The sequence below is a fragment of the Macaca mulatta genome, chromosome 9 (assembly GCF_049350105.2).
Source record: "Macaca mulatta isolate MMU2019108-1 chromosome 9, T2T-MMU8v2.0, whole genome shotgun sequence".
NCBI lineage: Eukaryota > Metazoa > Chordata > Mammalia > Primates > Cercopithecidae > Macaca > Macaca mulatta.
Genome location: NC_133414.1, coordinates 52,145,688 through 52,166,070, shown reverse-complemented (window position 1 = coordinate 52,166,070; position 20,383 = coordinate 52,145,688). Strand labels below are relative to the sequence as shown.

Sequence of the window (20,383 nt, the reverse complement as noted above, 5' to 3'; positions counted from 1 at the left end):
ATGTTTATTGATTTGCATGCATTGAACCAGCCTTGCATCCCAGGGATGAAGCCCACTTGTTCATGGTGGATAAGCTTTTTGATGTGTTGCTGGATTCGGTTTGCGTGTTCTTAAGTGAGCACTCCTAAAGCTACCCCATTATCCACGTTGACGAAAAAGTAGAATGGCTTTTCTAGGGAAGGTAAGGCTAAGACAGGGGTGGTTATAAGCCTTTTTTTCGGCTTTTCAACCTGATCAACTTCCTCAGAAGTCCACAGGAGACCGTCAGTCTTCCCCTGGGCAAGTGTTGGATGTAGAAGTTTACTGTTTAGTGCCTGTGAGTTAATCCATAAGCAGCAGTATCCTACTAACCCTAAAAAATTCCTGAGTTCTTGTTTAGTTTGAAGCAAGTGTAGGGACACGATTCCCTCAACTCGTTCAAGCCCTATTCTTCACTTGCCTACACTTATCAAGTGGTCTAAATATTTAATTTCAGGTTTTACATACTGAAGCTTTCTTTCCCTTTGAGACTCATAACCCCTCAAACTGCAGATGATTAAGAATATGTGTAGAGAAGCCAGCTACCTTCTCTATATCTTCACCAGATATAAGAATATCGTCAACATATTGGAGCAGGCATATTTGTTTGGGATGACTTTTTCTAATACTTGTTCTAAAATTTGACGGAAAAGGTTAGGGGAGTCTGTGAACCCTTGGGGTAAGCCTGTCCCTCAATACTGTTGTTTCCACCCTGAATGGGGATCCTCCCACTCAAAAGCAAATATGTCTTGGTTATCTTCAGCCAGGAGACATACCCAAAAAGCATCCTTCAAATCTATAATAGTAAACCATTGATGATTATATGGAATCTTGCTGAGAATGGTGTAAGGATTGAGGATAATGGAGTGGGTAGTTTAGACTATTTGGTTAATAGCTCTAAGGTCCTGTATCAGCCAGTATGACACTTCTGATTTCTTGACTGGCAATATTGGGGTGTTATAAGGGGACATACAGGGCTCAAGAAGCCCATCTTTAATAAGACCTTCAAGTATAGGTTTCAATCCTATCCTGCCCTCTAGGAGAATGGAGTATTGTTTCTTCCTTACTAATTCCCTGGGAGTTTTAGATTGATGTGGATTGGAGGGACTCAGAGTTTCCCTTGGATTCCTTCTTTGGATCAGACATCAGGATTAATATATTTTTCATCTGCAGTGGTGAGTAGCTTTAATGAGGTGAGAAATCCTCTTGGGCTGAGTTGCATGCCTATGCCTAACTTCAACATTAAATCCCTCCCTAGTAAATTAGTCCCTGCTTTAGAGATTAACAAAAACTGAATATGGGCTGATTGAGCCTGGTATCTGACTTCTGTGCTTTCTAAAATTTTTGCTTTAAATCCTTCTTCCTTTACCCCAGAGACCAAAAGTTCCTCTGAAGAACAGGCAATATTAGATTGGGGGGAAAACAAACAGAGGACCGAGTCACTCCTGAATTGATTAAAAAGGTTATAATCTCATGCTTAGGTCCCACTTCTAGACTTATCAAAGGCTCCTGGTAGGACTCAAGACAAAAGAGACAGAGCCCCTGACTCCCTTATTCTTCTTCAAAAGCCATGAGTGGAAGAGCTTCTTTTTCCTTTTCTAATTTTGGACATTATCTCTTGAAGTGGCCTGTTCTTCCACATTTGTAGTGCCTACCTTGCCCTTCCCCTGCCTCTCAGCTCTGGGATCCTTTGATTTTACTCCCCCATACTATTTAGAGGGCCTGGTAGACAACAGCCTTGATCCTCTGGATGGAGGCTTGTGTCCTTTAAAGGAAGGTTTGGAACCTTTATAGTTTCTGGCCCACTGGAAGCTCTGTTTAGGGGTACATAGGTTTGGAGCCATCTGTTGGAAGGTGAATAACATAAGCTTTGTCCTTTGTTTTTGCTTTTCTTCGTCTCTCCTCACATATACTTTTTGAGTCTCTCTGAGAAGTTCACTTGAAATCAGTTTTCCCAATCTTCTAATTTTTGTAACTTTTTTGAAATATCTGGACAACTTTGGCCAGGCGCGGTGGCTCACGCCTATAGTCCCAGTACTTTGGGAGTCCAGGGTGGGTGGGTCACAATGTCAGGAGATCGAGACTATCCTGGTTAACATGGTGAAATCTCGTCTCTACTAAAAATACAAAAAAATTAGCTGGGCATGGTGGTGGGCACCTGTAGTCCCAGCTACTCGGGAGGCTAAGTCAGGAGCATGGAGCTAACCCGGGAGGTGAAGCTTGCAGTGAGCCAAGATCGCACCATTGCGCTCCAACCTGGGTGATAGAGCGAGACTCCATCTCAAAAAAATAAAAATATATGGACAACTTTTAGTGACAAAATGGAGCTTTAACATTCCCTGTCCCAGGGGATTTTCCAAATTTAGGCCTGCATATTATCTCATTTGCTCCTTTAGTCTAAGAATTTCATAGTCCCCTCATCTCTCTCCTGTTGTATATCAAATGCTTTAGAGAGATTTTGAGTTTGGGGTGCTGATTCCCTAGTTTCTTTCATTATCATTTCCCTTATGTCTTGCATGTTTTCTTGGTGAGCTGTGTTATTGTCCTACTGGGGATCTTGGGTGGGGAATTTTTGGTCCATGGTAGGAATGTTTTGACAAAGAGGGTGTTCACATTCCCAAATTGCCATAGCAGCCCTATGGATCAGATCCTGCTTCTTTCCTCCTCTGAAAAGGGAACGCCTAGGATGGACATAAACTCAAACCAAGTGTGTAACTGAGGTCCCAAGAACTGATCAATCTCTTCTGCCACCTCATAAGGGTCGTCTAACAATGGCTTAAATTCCTTTTTCAAACTTCAGACTTCTGAACTGGTCAAGGGAGCATTCACAAATACAATAGCTCCTCCTCCTTGTGGCATGTCTTTTAAGGGGAAGAGAGTTGCGGCTGACTCCTTAGGTGTGGAGGGAAAAGGGAAGTTCTGAATGTCCTTTTTACATTGCTGTACCTCATGCTGGAGTCCCTTTAGGGAGAGGTATTTAGGCTGACAGGGGACAGGCTCATGGGATGATAACTCCCAAGAATTAGAGTTGTAAGGAGAAGGAACAACATGAGCAGGAGAAGGATCTGGGGTGGTATCTGGGGTGGCAGCAACACCCTGAGGGGAAGGATCAGAGGCACTGAGTGGGGGAAAATGGTATAGGGGATCCCATGTGCTGGCTTTAGGTGTTGGAGTCAGCTTGTCTGACTTTTCAATTTGAGATGCTGGATTGTGTTCTTCCCTAGTTGCCTTTAAGGGAATAAGGACAGGTCCCTATCTCCAACAAAGAGCATAGTCTAGTTCTTCTTGAGAAACCAGATTTTTATCATTAACATATTGAATTAGAAGTTGACACATTACATGCTCATTCAACCCAAACTTTGACCAGAAGATTGAGGGTTTTGAGGGTGGGACCTTGGTTCCAAGTGAAACAGCAGTATTTCTACTGTTCATCTAATGCTTTTTCTTATGTTTAGTCCTCTCATTATCCTTCCAATATTTTAACATGAGACCCAGGGGACTATCAGCGGGAATATCTTTTTTACTATCCTCTTCCTTTTTGCTCCCTGTCTTACTTGGGGCATTTCTCATGTTAGGTCCTGGTTAGGCTTAATCCTTCATGCTAGAGAATATCTTGCCTTTCCTTCCCTGGAGGCTTTGCTATGGCTCAATCCCGCGTGCTAGAGATTTCTTTCCTATCCTTTAGCCCCACCTGCTGGAGGCTCCTTGCACCCTTCTTTCGCTTCATCACTCTGACTACTTCCCTCCCAGGAATTTTAGGTCCCTCTTAGCATTAGCATCATGGTATAAACCCCACAGCAGGATCGACCTTAAGCCATATGAGGATACAGTTAATTCCTCTTCAAAGGTTTTTTATTCAAATAAAAAACCGCAGATAGGACCCACTCACTGCTTATAGCAGTAATGCCTAGTATCATCCATGCAAACAGCACCACAAGCAGTAGTACTTGTGATCATTCACACACAATTTTAACCTCCAGAATATTGTGACCACCAAGGAAACACTTTGTCACCCCTGCGACGTTTCTTACCTCAGTCTGTGCACAGTTACCTGGTTGCCACGGTATGTGAAGATCCTGTCCCCCAAGTTGCTGGCCTGTTTCTTTCCACGTTGCTGAGAGCCCAGGTTTATTAATTGCACCAGGTGAGTCTCAATTCCTTACCTTTATGGCCACTGCAACGAGGCAGCGGGGTGCGCCTCCTCATGGGAGAGAACTGGACCCTTCCCCAGAGGAGAATGGGAATGCTGGGTGGGCCCCCAAATTCGTGAAAAATAAATTGTTGGTGCCGCAAAGAAGAGTCAGCACTCTGACAACAAGTTTTGTCAGCAAGGCAAATTTACTTCTATAGAAGAGTGGTCTTTCAGATGGAGCAATGGGCAAGATCACACTGGACAAGGGAGGGGAAAGGGTTCTTATTCCTAATGCAGCTAGTCCCTACTGTTGTGTCTTTCCCGTACTGGATAGGGTTGGACTGCACACTCTAAGCTAATTCAGATTGGCTGTTTCAAAGAGGGCAGGGGTATGAGCTGGGGTGGCCAGGTGAGTAGTTTCAGAGGGAAAGACAGTTATAGAGCAGGTATCTAAGGATGACTAAGGACAGTGCAGGTGACTAAGAATGACTAAAGACAGAGCAGGTGTTAGAGGCTAGAAGGGGGTTGTTTAATGAAACTAGGGGCAAGGAGGCATAAAGAACAAGGAAGTTAAACTTTAAAATGGAGAATAAAGAACAGAGAAGCTGAACATACTGACATATTTGTTCTTTGAAGGGGAACTCAGAACTCGTTGTACTTAATCTTCCTCCTCTTGAATTTTAAAGGATGTTTACAGGCTAAAATCTTTGAAGAGGAATTTACTGTATCCTATTCGTCAGGTGTTCTTTCCACCGAGCATTTAGCCTTGTCAGGTATTCTTTCCGCCAAGGATGCAGCCTCCTCAGGTGTTCCTTCAGATGTTCCTTCTGCTAAAAACAGTCTGGATAAATTTTCCTTCTGCTAAATATCATCCTTCTGACTCTTTACCTGGCAAACTTCTACTCATTCAGTTTTCCTTCCTTAAATACTACCAAACTTTTGTTAATTCTTTTTTTTTTTTTTTTTTTTTTTTTTTTTTGAGACGGCGTCTCATTCTGTCATCCAAGCTGGAGTGCAGTGGCACTATCTCAGCAGATCACTGCAACATCCACCTCCTGGGTTCACGAGATTCTCCTACCTCAGCCTTCCATGTAGCTGGGATTACATATGCACGCTACCCAGGCCCAGATAATTTTTTGAATTTAGTAGAGATGGGATTTCACCATGTTAGTCAGGGTGGTCCCAAACTCCTGAGCTCAAGCAATCCGTCCGACTTGGCCTCCCAAAGTTCTAGGATTACAGGAGTGAGCCACCGCTCCTGGACACTACCAGACTTTTTAAAGCTTTAATTCTTCACGTTGGATATAAAATGTCTGACACATACTGAATATGGTAACAACATAATAAGTGACAATTATAAGCTCCCAAAGGGGTTCTGGCACAGAGTAAGCACTAAATAAAGTAGTAAATAATAAAAAAGATGATAATAACAAGAAAAATGCTTAATATCTTAATAAAGTAGTAAATAATAAAAACTGACAATGATAATAACAAGAAAGATGCTTAGTACCTTAAAGATACCTGACAGTTATTTGTTAAGTGGACAAGTAGATAAATGAATAAAGAACATATTTAGGAAATTCTGTTGGAAAAATGCAGAAATTCAATAGAGACGGCTCTACTGTTTTATGAGCACCTTAAAGACCCAGACTATGTGTATTCCATCTTGGTCTCCTGCAGCTTGCAAAATCTAACTTATAGAAGTCCTTTGATAAATATATAATAATTTAATTTATTATATATTTATAATATATATAATGTGCTCATATAGTTCATATTGTACAATGTATTGTGTTACATTTAGGTATCACAGTAGCACTTTTGTTATTGTGTAAATTTTTTCCACTTTTATTATAATTTGTTGAGCCTAGAGTTGAGCTATTTGAATATTTATAATGATAATAATTTGGCTAGTAGGAACAGAGTATCTTGTTGTAACAAAATTACTATTAACACACTAATTATCCAGCAGATAGAACAACACATCTTGTTCTAATGAAGTAAATATATCTTATTTGGTTTCAACTTAGAGGGAATGAAGTTGATAATTGTGAGACCTTGTTGGTACAAGACTATGTAACATAACTTGCGCTTCTCAACAAAGAATTGCTTTTCTGACTTCTGCACTCAGTAGGTATCTTTGAAAAACAATCTCCTATTGGTACTGACGCACCCTGGCTAAGTTATGTTAATTCTTATTGACATTCATTTATGGTGCAAGAAAAGTATTATTGAGTTCCAAATTCTAAAGATAGTTACTTTTTTAGTGACACAAGTCACTATGTCACACAGTTGATCCTTGAATAAGGGTTTTCAGTCTAGGAGCCCACTAATAGACAGATTTTTATTTTCCTTTGCCACTGCAAGGTAGCAAGACAAATCTCTCCTCTGCCTCCTCCATATCAGCCTACTCAACGTGAAGGCAATGAGAATGAAGTCCTTTACATATAATAATTCACTTCCATCTAATAAATAGTGAACATATTTATTCCTCTTTATAACAGTTTCTTTTCTCCAGCTCACTTTATTCTAAGAATACAGTATATAGTACATATAAAATAGAAGCTATGTGTTAATTGACTGCTTATGCTTTCACCTTTTCTCAGGCTCCAGGTCAACAGTAGAATATTAGTAGAGTTTTGGAGGAGTCAAAAGAAACAGATTTTCATATAAAGCAGATTTTCAGCTGCATGGGGGGATCAGCACCCTAACTCTCATGTTACTCAAGACTCAACTGTAATTAATTCTAATTTTCTAAATGCAAATCATTTATTGTAAAAATTAAATAAAGCCCAGAAGTTCAAGACCAGCCTGGGCAACATAAGGAGACCATGTCTCTCCAATAAAGAAACAAACAAACAAATAAATAAACTGTGTTTCCTTATAGGTTATAATATTCAAATGTTGCAGTTTTCTATTATTAATTCCTACTTTTCATCATTAGATGTTCTATTATTTGTGGCTTGTAATTCAAGGCATCTAAGCTATTTTATAATTTGTAACAATATTTATAAATATATTAATTCATTAAATTGGATAAACTGATAATTCCCTATTGCTGAGCTCATCAATTACTCCACGGATTATACATTTTATAACAAACCTAAGTTGTTATGACAGTTGAGGAAACATACAATATGCAAACTTAAAAATTGTTTTACTTATTTATACAAAAGTATTATATAGGATATTAGGGACTGCAATTAAATATTTTTCAGATAATATTTTTGAGATTATAAACTACCTACAACTAAATTCTTAACTAATTCTGAATTATAAACTAAAAAATTAAATCAAAGCTATGTCTATATATGCAAACACTTACATATAGGTATATATATATATGTAAACACATGTTATTTACAGATTGCTTTTTTAATAGCTATTTTGTGATCAACACCTCTATAATCTTATGGTAACACCACCAAGAGTAGTTTACTATCAGAGGTCTTACCTGGATTGCTATTTTGAGAATTTTTAGATATCTTTTGTTTATATTCCAAAAGTTGTTGATGAATGCTATGTATAAAAATGAAATAAATGAAGTTACTATTTTAACATTGCTATAAAAAAATTTACCAAATTCATTAAGTTCTTAGAGTATTTCAGACAATATTAGAGCTAACATCAGAACATTACTTTTTCCATAGACTTTAAGTTTGTAAGCTCTATGAACTTATTAAGCTTCTAATTAAAGAAGAAAGAAAGATAAAACACTCATGAATTGAGGGCAGTATAACTCAGTAAATTAACTAGAGTTAGCTTGACATATGGAAAATGTCCTTAACTCAGAATAAGTCCTAGCATGGCTACCAACAGATATTTTTTCTTGAACAAGTTGCTTCTCTTAGACTCAATGTCTTCTAAAAATGAGGATTTTAGGGCCTTATTTCACTAGGTTATTATAAAGATTTAACAAGATAACATTTTTTAAATGCTCAAAGAAATAGTAGAGCAAAAAAATAATTTGTTCTTGAACCTTATTGCTGAAACTATTTTAAAAATCCCAATAAAACCCAATATATTGGCCTGCTGCAGTGGCTCATGCTTGTGATGCAAACACTTTGGGATGTTGAGACAGGAGGATTGCTTGAGTCCAGAAGTTCAAGAACAGCTGGGCAACATAGGGAGACCCTGTCTCTACAAAACATAAATAAATTACAAAAAAAAAAAAACACACACACAAACGTGTTTTTTCATAGATTATAATATTCAAATGTTGCAGTTTTCTAATTCCTACTTTTGGATATTAGATTTTCTATTATTTGTGGCTTGTAATTCAGAGCATCTAAGCTATTTTATATTCTGTAATGAAACTTATTTATAAATATGTTAAATCATTAAATCAGATAACCTAATTATCTTCTATTACTGAGCTCATTAGTCACACCAAGGGCAGAAAACTAATAGATGTCAGCATCTGGCTTGGACTACGACTGCTCTTTATCCACCTCCTTAAACTCTGAATCAACAAATCTTTATTAGAATGATGCTTAGTCACTATGTTCATTTCCAGCTGCTGTGGAAGAAAAAATCCCACCTTTATTTTTTGTAAGTTCCACAAAGAAGATGCAAGTTGGTATTTTCTCATTTCTGAGATCCCTACTAACAAAATATTGCACATAAGACCCTATGTGTTACCACCATCTCATTTCATAGATCACCTTACATAAATAATTTTTTGTATGAAAATCACAATTGCAACATTGGTGTCACCCATTTTGCTTTGACTCACACCATTTCCTTGGAGCTAGTTAAAAAGTAGTAAAATGTCTTTTTGGGGACTGCAAGAAATACACAACACTTCACAGATTTGTATGTCATCCTTGTGCAGGGACCATGCTGACCTTCTCAACATTGTTTCAATTTTACCATTTGTACCACTGAAGCCAGCACAAATCCTTACTTTTGTATGTGAAGACTGATCAGTCACAGATGAGGCTTAGCTCTGTTAAATCTAACCAACTTACTTGAGATTTAGTGAAGTCTATTGAATGGCTTCATGGTGATGCAGAATTTGAAAATATTTTTAAAACTTGAGGTAGAGATGCAAGTAGCATGGAAGATTTTTACTTTTAGGAAAAAAGAATAACTCGAGGGGACAACCACAAGTTGGAACACACTACAACATGGGAAAGATGACATGGGATCTTACAGAATAAGATGAGACCTTCCACTACCTACAAAATGGTGCTACACAGGATATAAAGGGCCAGGGACATAGATCTGGTAACAAAGACAAAATGGATCTCCAATTTCTTCCTGTAACATTATTTCAACCAGACTTATGGTTTCAAACTACTACTAATATTGGCTAGAGAATATAGAAAAAGCCACTCGAAGGATAACTTACAATGAAGGTCTAGTCGTGTCCAGGCTAAGATGTGGGTGTCACATCAGGTTTTGAGCGTGAGGGGAAGGGTCAATTTGCTCACTATGTGTGTTGCTAAAGCTAAAAGTTCTAGCTACCAGAGCGGGGTGCTGGTACTTTGGAAACAATGGCTGAGAATATGTATGTGAATTTTTACAAAAGTGTAATAACTTTGAAGTCTACACCATGAAGACTGAGGGATCTGTATTACTAAGGGCATCCTGGTCACAAAGGTCAATCATTACCAGATTGCAGGAGCAGTTTCAATGGCACCGATGCAGCAATAGAATCAATGGAAACAACAAAATGAAGAGAATGGCCATTTCCCCCAACATCCTTCTGACTTGTACAGAACGAATGTCTTCCTTGGACTTAGGTTCAGATTCTTTTAAAAAATTCAAGAATTAAAGACAGCCCCAGGGGACACTATCAGGTTGTCTGCTTAAAGTGAATATTTCAAGACCCAAATAACTAATTAGAAAAATCAAAATTGTGACATTATGTTTATCCCATGCATAGGGATTATACTTCAAATCAAGTAGCCAACATCAGCATCCCTAAAGCCCTAAAATAAAGAATCCTGGAGTCATTACTCCTTCTAATTAGTCTAGCTTGTTTTGCCTAGTTTCTGGCTGATGAAATGAACTAACTCACTGTCATTCAAAAACTACCTGAAACAAACTATAAAATCTCACCTAGCCTTTAAATGTAAACACTTACAGATTAAATCCACAAGCAACAGCATAACGTTCTGCAGTCATTCCACACGTATCTTCAGCACAGATGTCAACATTTTGCTGAAGAACCATGCCGACTATCTCTGATGATCCATGACATACGGCAAGCATTAGGGCTGTGCTAAAATAACAAAGAGATAACTTCATTATTAGGAACAGAACCAGTTTAATATGTGCCTGTCAGTGTAGAATTAACCATCTACATGCATTAACAAACGTTAAATATCTTGAGTGCTCAAGTGTTTATCCCTGTAAATCACCACCAAGGTTAAAAGGAAGGGGCAAAAAGACTCGTGTCCCACTGGGATATGGCATAGTAGAATTGGCTAAAATGAAGTCCACTGAGGGGCAGGAAAATATGCTCTGTTCACTAATCTAAAAGAGGCAAAGTTTTAAGTGAAGAATTATCTATTTCTTCCTTAGTCTGATAAAATATTTTGTACTTCAAAATTACCTAGAAGTCAGACAAGTGAGAGCAATCTGAAGGCTTAAAACAATATTAGGAATAATATTGTCCTAAGTAGCTGGGACTACAGGTATGTGCCACCATGCCTGGCTAATTTTTATATTTTTTGTAGAGATGGGATTTTACCATGTTGGCTAGGCTGGTCTTGAACACCTGGCCTCAAATGATTCACCCACCTTGGCCTCCCAAAGTGCTGGGATAACAGGCGACAGCTACCATGCCCAGCAAATATTGCATTTTTTAAAAAGTGTATGAAAAACAGAAGTTAGAAAAATACTATAAAGGTGCTAATAATTCAATATTGAATTATAAAGTTAACTAAAAATTCATACTTCTTAACACTAATACAGAACCACTTTAGCTAGTAGAAGATAATGCAACCAAAAACATCAGATTACAAATAAGAATCAGTCAATATAATAAAAGAAGATAAATCCTACTATATACTGTTCTTTATATTGATCAGTCCAAATAATTGCTTTTCTTCCTAACTGATAATTTGTGTTAGTATTTTTCTCTATAATCTAGTAATTTTAAGTAAATGTTATTAATTTAACATTTCTGACTCGAGTGTTATTACTCTAGCACACTACTCAAGTGTTTTTTAATTTAAAAAACTACTATACCATTTAAACTTATCAACTGCATTTGCATTTGCATTTTTTGTCAGTAAAAATTCCACAATTTGCTCACTTCTTTTCCTTATGGCCAGTAAAAGTGGTGTGTGGCCAGCCTGTAAAACAGCAAAAACAATTTACAATTCATGAAATTACATATTTCTCAGCTGAACTGAATACTTTATGTAATACCCTATGAACTTAAACAATAGAAAGTAAATCAATAGCAATCCCTTCTTTGTCACTTTTCTGTGCTTGCCCATGCACTGCACCTTCACTTGTAAACATTCAGCCTCTGCATCACCACATTAACTCTGGTTTTCTCCAAAAATCATTATTTTGTAATGATTTTATTGTTTCCTATGTAAATCAAGAGCTTCTTGAGGGCTGGGGCTGTATCTTTTTTTTTTTTTTTTTTTTTTTTTTTTTTTTTTTTTTTTGAGACGGAGTCTCGCTCTGTCGCCCAGACTGGAGTGCAGTGGCGCGATCTCGGCTCACTGCAAGCTCCGCCTCCCGGGTTCACGGCATTCTCCTGCCTCAGCCTCCGGAGTAGCTGGGACTACAGGCGCCCGCCACCACGCCCGGCTAATTTCTTTTTGTATTTTTAGTAGAGATGGGGTTTCACCGTGTTAGCCAGGATGGTCTCGATCTCCTGACCTCGTGATCCGCCCGCCTCGGCCTCCCAAAGTGCTGGGATTACAGGCTTGAGCCACCGCGCCCGGCCTGTATCTTTTATCTCTATATCTTTAAACCCTAAGACATGGTAGTAAATACTTTGTTTTTCACAAAATTAGTAATCTAAATTATTATTTCTAGAGCAGTGTTTCTTCAACCTTATTCCAAAGAATACTTACCTTACCAGAAGCACTGTACCCCAACAGATTCCACCATTATCTATGTTCAAGAAATGTTATAAAACTGTGAATTAAATGTTCATTATTCAAGAAATGAATTGAACTTTGCCTAATCCTTATTTGACAATGTATTTTTGTGGCAAACATTAATATTTGGCAAATTAGAATTTCAGGGATGCAGTTCTGAAAGCTTCCCCCAAAAAACGGAGGTTTCCTCTGGGTGATACAAACTCACTTGATTCTCTTCTATCAATGATCCCAAGATCCCAGATGTCAATGTCAGGCACTCCTGCTCTAAATGGGTCACTAAGGAAGTGGCTCTAAATTGAAACAGATTAGCTTCAAATGAACTTTGATTGCTTATTATTAAATGGTCCATTTTTTTATTATACTTTAAGTTCTAGGGTACCTGTGCACAACGTGCAGGTTTATTACATATGTATACTTGTGCCATGTTGGTGTGCTGCACCTATTAACTCGTCAGCACCCATCAACTCGTCATTTACATCAGGTATAACTGCCAATGCCATCCCTCCTCCCTCCCCCCTCCCCATAATAGGCCTTGGCGTGTGATGTTCCCCTTCCAGAGTCCAAGTGATCTCATTGTTCAATTCCCACCTATGAGTGAGAACATGCGGTGTTTGGTTTTTTGTTCTTGCAATAGTTGGCTGAGAATGATGGTTTCCAGCTGCATCCATGTCCCTACAAAGGACATGAACTCATCCTTTTTTATTGCTGCATAGTATTCCATGGTATATATGTGCCACATTTTCTTAATCCAGTCTGTCATTGATGGACATTTGGGTTGATTCCAAGACTTTGCTATTGTGAATAGTGCCGCAATAAACACACGTGTGCATGTATCTTTACAGCAGCATGATTTATAATCCTTTGGGTATATCCCCAGTAATGGGATGCCTGGGTCATATGGTATTTCTAGTTGTAGATCCTTGAGGTATCGCCATACTGTTTTCCACAATGATTGAACCAGTTTACAAGCCCACCAACAGTGTAAAAGTGTTCCTATTTCTCCACATCCTCTCCAGCACCTGTTGTTTCCTGACTTTTTAATGATTGCCATTCTAACTGGTGTGAGATGGTATCTCATTGTGGTTTTGATTTGCATTTCTCTGATGGCCAGTGATGACAAGCATTTTTTCATGTGCCTGTTGGCTGTATGCATGTCTTCTTTTGAGAAATATCTATTCATATCCTTTGCCCACTTACCATTCAGGACATAGGCATGGACAAGGACTTCATGTCTAAAACACCAAAAGCAACGGCAACAAAAGCCATAATTGACAAATGGGATTTAATTAAACTAAAGAGCTTCTGCACAGCAAAAGAAACTACCATCAGAGTGAACAGGCAGCCTACAGAATGGGAGAAAATTTTTGCAATCTACTCATCTGACAAAGGGCTAATATTCAGAACCTACAAAGAACTCAAACAAATGTATGGTCCATGGGTTTTATCCTATTACCAGACAATAGGATTTTATCTCAGCTATTAGAAATTCAGTATAAAAGGCCAGGCGAGGTGGTTCACACCTGTAATCTCAGCACTTTGAGAGGCCAAGGTGGGCAGATCACAAGGTCAGGAGATGGAGACCATCCTGGTCAACATGGTGAAACCTCATCTCTACTAAAAATACAAAAAATTTAGCTGGGTGTGGTGGCACATGCCTGCTGTCACCGCTACTCGGGAGGCTGAAGCAGGAGAATTGCTTGAACCAGGGAGGCAGAGGTTGCAGTGAGCCGAGATCACACAACTACACTTCAGCCTGGTGACAGAGCGAGGCTCTGACTCAAAAAAAAAAAAAAAAAAAAGAAAGAAAGAAAAAAAAGAAATTCAGTATAAAAGTTTATTCTCAATTATAATGATACTCCTAGGATCTTAATGCATATCTACTTCTTAAAATGCAATAATCCATTTTTATTCTGGTTTCTATTGTAATTGCTACTTAGTTTTTGGCAAAATATCAGAAATATGAATAAAATGACTTATTAATGAAAGTTCTAACTCATGTATATGGATTAGCAAAATAGAAGCCACTAAATCACTTGAATTTTAAGGGACAATTCTGTGGAGAAAGATATATTTTCTGCAATATGCATAACCTATTCAAATATAACCATGATTAATCTGAAAAGGCTTAAAGGCATTCTAATGAAAGATTATTATTTATGGTTTATATGAAGAAAAATCATTGTTTAAAAAATCTTCTAAATTCTAGAAGACAACCCCGTTATTAATGAATTAATGTAAAATATAAACTATATATTATAAACACCTATAAACTGTCATCAATAACTTGAAATCTTTACCAAAATATACTATAAGAGAGGAATTGATAACTGAAATATTTACAAAGGCAAAAGAGGTAAGTTGAGTAAGTGATGTAACTAGGTGGGCACAGTAACAAACTGGAAACATATGATTCGTATATAGCTAGAACATCTTCATAGCATACCAAACAGTCATATGGGCTCAAGAGACACCAGATTCAATCCTTTAAGAGGAAATCCAGATTTCTGCATGTCTCCTAAATTTTACATGTTGACTGAATTTATGCAGACAAATTTTACTTTCCTGTAGTTTTACACTAACTGGAAAGAAAAAAAGAAAACTTGAGTAGGTAAGAATATTTGAAAAAGTTTTACCTTTAACAAATTCAAATATTTATCATAAATGCACAGAAAAGCCATACTCTTTAATAGTTCTTATAAAATATTAATATTTAAAGTAAAATCCTAGACAAGTTCTGTCAAACTATTTTCATAGAAAAATGGGAATATTTGAGCTTCCAAATATAAAATAATTTACATACGTTAATGTTAAAACAAATGGATTTCAAATATTTTGAAAATGACATTGGTTAATGTCTACCTTGTTCTTCACTTCGATGTCTGCACCACAGGACAGCAATTTTACCACCACTGACAAATTCTCACTGTAAACAGCATAATGGACAGCCGTGTTGCCATACACATCTACAATATTTGGATCAGCACCAGAATCTATGAGAATATTTGCACAAGCCTCCCTCTGGCATTGCAGAGCCTGTTAGTATTAAAGCAAGAAGTAAATTATAAATTATAAGAAATATAAATAAATATTCCACAGTTTTCACAAACTAGTTATATTTCAATGAGATAAATTCATTTTTATTCTATGTATTTAAATCAAATCGATCTCCTGCTGAAAGAACTGGCTACTATTTACCTTCATCAGAGGTGTCCTGTTTTCGCCATCAAGGACATCAAGCTGGCACTTTCTATCTACCAGAAGTGTTACTACTTCCGCATGGCCATTGGCACAGGCCCAGTGTAGAGCAGTCCTATGAGAGTGAGAGGACTTTTTAGGAAAGTTTAGTCCACTGTCTCAAAACATATAATGATTTATGTAATTGTCAACATTAAATACCATGCTCTTTCTCTGCCTTCAAAACAAATATTTAATATTCTCCTGAAGAAAGTACAACACTCATTCGCTCTTATTACTCACTACATTAATGAAAGAGTGGCCTATTTGAATAGAAAAAGCTTGGCCTTTGGATTCAGTTCAACTTGGGCTTGAATATTACTTTAAAGTCTTTCACCTTCTAGCTATCGCTTATCCTTTCTGTGCCTCAATTTTCTTGTCAAAGTGAAGATGAATACAGCGGTTATCTCGCCGGACATCACTGTGATGCCTCATGAGAATCTATGCAAAGTATTTTGAAGAATTCCTAGCACATGTAACAGCTCAGTAATTGTTAGATATTGTAATTATTTCTACTACTTAACAAGGACAACATTTTAAGTAAAATGGTACAATTATGCCTACTTTGTGGTATGCTTTAAAGGTTAGAGATAACACTGTATTTTAATGATTCTAAGATACTCTATGTCTCATATTTTAACATCTCTGACATTGAAATGCCACTTATAATTCATTATTTATTACAAGTATATTTTGCAGAAATTTAACAATCTTTCATTGGTACATAAATAAGGAGGCATCACACAATTCATGGTGCCTTCCATGAAGTGGAATATGATATACACAACAGGATGATGGCAGTCCTAGTCACAGGATTAACCCTTAAAGAAATTTTAGCTTTTAAGAGTATACACAAAAGGAGAGTTGAAATAAAAACAACAAACTGTTAAAACAAAGTACTTCTTTAATATTTTTAAAACTTCAAGCCAAAGAAAATGGGATTCAAGTAGGTATGGCTCATTTTATTCCGTATTTAGATTTACAGAATGTATGTAAATTCATATTTAGATTTATAGAATGCATGTAAATTAGGTATTTTCAATGATTAATATTACTATTTAAAGCTGTTATAAATTTCAAAAATAGTGGTTGATAGTTATCTTTTACTAGTTTCTCACTTCAGAAGTGTTTTTGTTTGAAAGATGAGAGGAAAAGCTTCAACTGAGATTCAGTCCTAGTAACCCAACTTTAAATCTCTCACTTTGCTCAGGCTGAGTAGGTAAATGTGAAACTTTTAAGGATTAAAGGGTCTTGAAAGTTAATGTACCTTCTACATAGTAGGCATTCAGCTTACATGTGATAGATTGATTAAAAGGATAAATACAGTTGAGAAGTTCAATACCTTAAAAAAACTGCTATAAACAAAGCACTTATATTTACTATTTTATTTTCTTAATAATAAAACTATACTAATTAATCTATAATTATTGACATATATGTAATAAATCTATATATAATAAAATATGTGCCTAATAAAATATGTAAATCAACAAGCACAGGTAAGATTGTCTTTTGAAGATGTTAAAAGTTCATAGAATATACTAATCCACAAAAAATAATAATTAAAATATGGAAAATGAGAAATTATTTTTATTGGTGCAAAATTCATATTCCTGCTCTTCCCCAAAATTATTTCATTAATAATAAACTTTTTCTAATAGCATTGTACATGCTCAATGTGGAAATCAAAGATAATAAAAAGGAAAAACATTTTCTATTAAAACAAATGCCCTCAAATAACAAATTTTATCATATTTCATACATAATTTCAAATAACACAAGACTTTAGTCTGTGTGTATGTATAATCAAACTGAACTTTACCCTCACTTGATGCACCAAAATACATTTTCAAATGTCACCTACTTCTGTATATATTTCTACCTTCAATGGTCACATATTATCCCATACTGTAAATTCAATGAAATGTATTTATAAAAGTCATTATATGGATTATTCTTAATAATATGGTATTTACCACCAAATTGCCTATTTGAAAAGTCATCTGCAATTTAAACTTTAAACAGCAGTATAAATATTACTGCTCTTTATCCTCACAAACTTTGTAGATAGAAAACAGTATTTGATTCCTCTTCTAACTTAAATGCCTTCTCTAACCAGAAACACTAAATATTGTTTTCTGTGTGCATAGGTCACTTACAGATCTTAAGAAAGTACTTTGCCCAATTTTAAATTAGAGGCAAAGTACTTTTTTTAGATCTTCAATTTAGAGCTCTAATTAAAATTGCCCAATTTTAAATTAGAGAGTTTTATGTTGATTTAAGTGAAAAATTATCTACAAAATGACAGTTTTAAAATCTAATATGTAGACACACACGCACATACATATGTAGTAAGTATGCTGCCTTTTTTATTTTTTCTCATTACAGGTTAATTTAATTTTGTTTTGCTTAATTATCCTTCAGACTTCTTGCTTCTGAGCTTCTTAGAAAGGTGTTGTCAACATAAAAATGTACCTGAGTAAATAGGCATTTATGTTTTCTTCTGGTGCTTTTATCATTTTTATATTAAAATTTTTTAATCTCTATTTCGTCGGAAAGTTAATTTTTGGCATAAAAATCTAGTTTTCTCCAAAAAAGCAGGCATTTCCGTTATGAAACTAATTCTCTTCCTACTAGTATAAAGTGTGAGCATTATCAAGTTCTAAATTCTTAGATATTTAGGTGTTTCTGGATTTTCTATTCTGCTGTATTCATTTACCTGTCTTTTCAGCTGTTATCAAACAATTTGTGATTTATTTATTTATTTATTTATTTATTTATTTATTTATTTTTGACACAGTCTCACTCTATTGCCCAGGCTGGAGTGCAGTGGTAGGATCTCGGCTCACTGCAACCTCCACCTCCCAGTTTCAAGCGATTCTCTCGCCTCCGCCTCAGCCTCCCGAGTAGCTGGGATTACAGGCACCTGACATTGTGCCTGGCTAATTTTTATATTTTTGTAGAGTTGGGGTTTCACCATATTGGCCAGGCTAGTCTTGAACTCCTGACCTCACTCGCCTCGGCCGCCCAAAGTGTTGGGATTCTGGGACTACAGGCGTTAGCCACTGCGCCCGGCTCTATTTTTTTTTTTTTTAATTTTATTTATTTATTTATTTTATTTTATTTTTTGAGACGGAGTCTCGCTCTGTCCCCCAGGCTGGAGTGCAGTGGTGCTATCTCAGCTCACTGCAAGCTCCGCCTCCCGGGTTCATGCCATTCTCCCGCCTCAGCCTCCCGAGTAGCTGGGACTACAGGCGCCCGCCACCACGCCCGGCTACCTTTTTGTATTTTCGGTAGAGACCTTGTTAGCCAGGATGGTCTCAATCTCCTGACCTCGTGATCCGCCCACCTCGGTCTCTGGATCTCCTGACCTCATGATCCGCCCACCTCGGTCTCCCAAAGTGCTGGGATTATAGGCGTGAGCCACTGCGCCCTGCCATGGCCCATTTTGTGCAAATTAATAGCACATTTTGATATCTAGAAGGGCAAGACTTTTCTACTCCGTTACAAAATTTTAAAAATGTCATCACAATAGTAAAAGACAGCATGTGTGATTTTAAAAATGTTAAAACGTTGATAACTTTATTTCGTTTATGTAAAACTGATAAAGAGCTTGCATCTTGAGAAAAATGAGTCGTCTTAAATTCCAAAACATAAACCATCTTCCCCCCTCAAAGTTTCCTTCTAAGGCCCCTCAGCAAAGAATATATTTATATAGACATTTATTGATATCAAAATGGATACTGGACTTTATCCACAAAATTTTTAGCCAAAAAGTTAATGTATTATGGGAATTGTTTCATTATGCACCATTTCATAATGTATCTAACATTATCTTTTAAAACCTGTATATTAAAATTAAAACCCTGTATGCACTTAATTTTGTGAGTTAAATCTCTTTAAAATCCTCTAAACAGTGCTCTGTGAGAGGAAGTGGAGTGAAGGAGAAAGCAGAGAGTGTTTGGGGTTGATTTTAAGGTGCCCTGGGCCCTCCGCCCTGCAGGGCGCCCCAATCCCAGACCTGGGGGTCCTGCCTGGAAAGAAGGCCTAGACCCTGGGGCCCAGGACGGCCGCCCAGCCGCCCGCCACTCCTCCACCTGCTCCCCTTGTCTCCAGGCCCCCCAGCCCCCACTCTGAAGGGGCGATCCTCCCACAGCCGCCACCTTCTCCTGCAGCCCCGGCTCAGGTAGGGCCTGGTACCTCTTCTTCGCATCTCTTATGTTCAGGTCCATTGTCGTCTTCTTCATCATCCTCTCCAGTTTCCAGGCTTGGCCCTGGGAGGCAGCTTTGTGGATCTTCCTGAGATCCCCATGGTGAATCACGTAAGAGTCGTTGTTGGTGTAGACCAGCTGACTGAAGGGGCTCGGGCGCTCCGGGCCCGTCTCGCCCTTGACAGCGGCAGCAGAGAGTCTCTTCATGACTGCGGCCACCTGTTAGAGAGAGCCCGCGCCTCCTGCTGCTGGCCCTTCCCCAGTCCTCGCCGCTCGCCCTCGCCCTTCTTCTGTCCCCGCACCCGCCCCGACACCAGGAGAAATGGCAGTTGGGCCAAGCTTTTGGACACTCCAGCCTCTCCCGGGAGAAACTGGCTGAGCAAAACCGTTAGGTAGCTGAGCAGAACCGTTAGGCAGCTGAGCAGAACCGTTAGGCAGCTGAGCAGCGCCTTTAGGCAGCAGCGCATGCGCAGCTCAGCAGGCCTAGGAGACAAGAGAGGCGGGAAACCGCCCTGGCGGCGCTTCGCCGGGCACCGCGTGCAGGTGGCACCTGCCATGAGGCGCTGCCTTACTGGCGGAGCTCCCTGGAGTGGAACGTGGGGAGCGCCCTGCCACACGGCCGGCTTGACAGAGTCGCCCCAGCCCCTCCTCAACCCGAAATCCAGGAGCTGGGCCCTGGCGTTGGGCATCGTGCAGCCTCCAGGGTGGCACTG

The 20,383-nt window shown here is 38.0% G+C and overlaps 1 protein-coding gene and 1 non-coding gene across 3 annotated transcripts; both read right to left on the bottom strand.

The window, feature by feature from the left end:
* Positions 1-4,343: 4,343 nt before the first annotated feature.
* On the bottom strand, positions 4,344-20,127 carry ANKRD30BL (ankyrin repeat domain 30B like). Of its 2 annotated transcripts, XR_013398000.1 has the most exons (7): positions 19,660-20,127; positions 15,421-15,535; positions 15,085-15,258; positions 11,351-11,457; positions 10,217-10,379; positions 7,605-7,669; positions 4,344-4,977 (listed from the first exon to the last, which is right to left on the bottom strand). XR_013398000.1 is itself a non-coding variant. In XM_077946250.1 (6 exons), the coding sequence occupies exons 1-6, from the start codon at positions 19,875-19,877 to the stop codon at positions 4,880-4,882; spliced, it is 777 nt and encodes a 258-aa protein (XP_077802376.1). In that variant the 5' UTR covers positions 19,878-20,124; the 3' UTR covers positions 4,344-4,879. The 2 variants fall into 2 exon arrangements, 1 of the variants encoding a protein (XP_077802376.1); XM_077946250.1 differs by lacking the exon at positions 10,217-10,379 and having other exon boundaries at positions 19,660-20,124.
* LOC114670172 (U6 spliceosomal RNA) lies at positions 8,940-9,046 on the bottom strand. Its single transcript, XR_003719658.2, has one exon. It is a non-coding gene; the product is annotated as a U6 spliceosomal RNA (small nuclear RNA).
* Positions 20,128-20,383: the final 256 nt, after the last annotated feature.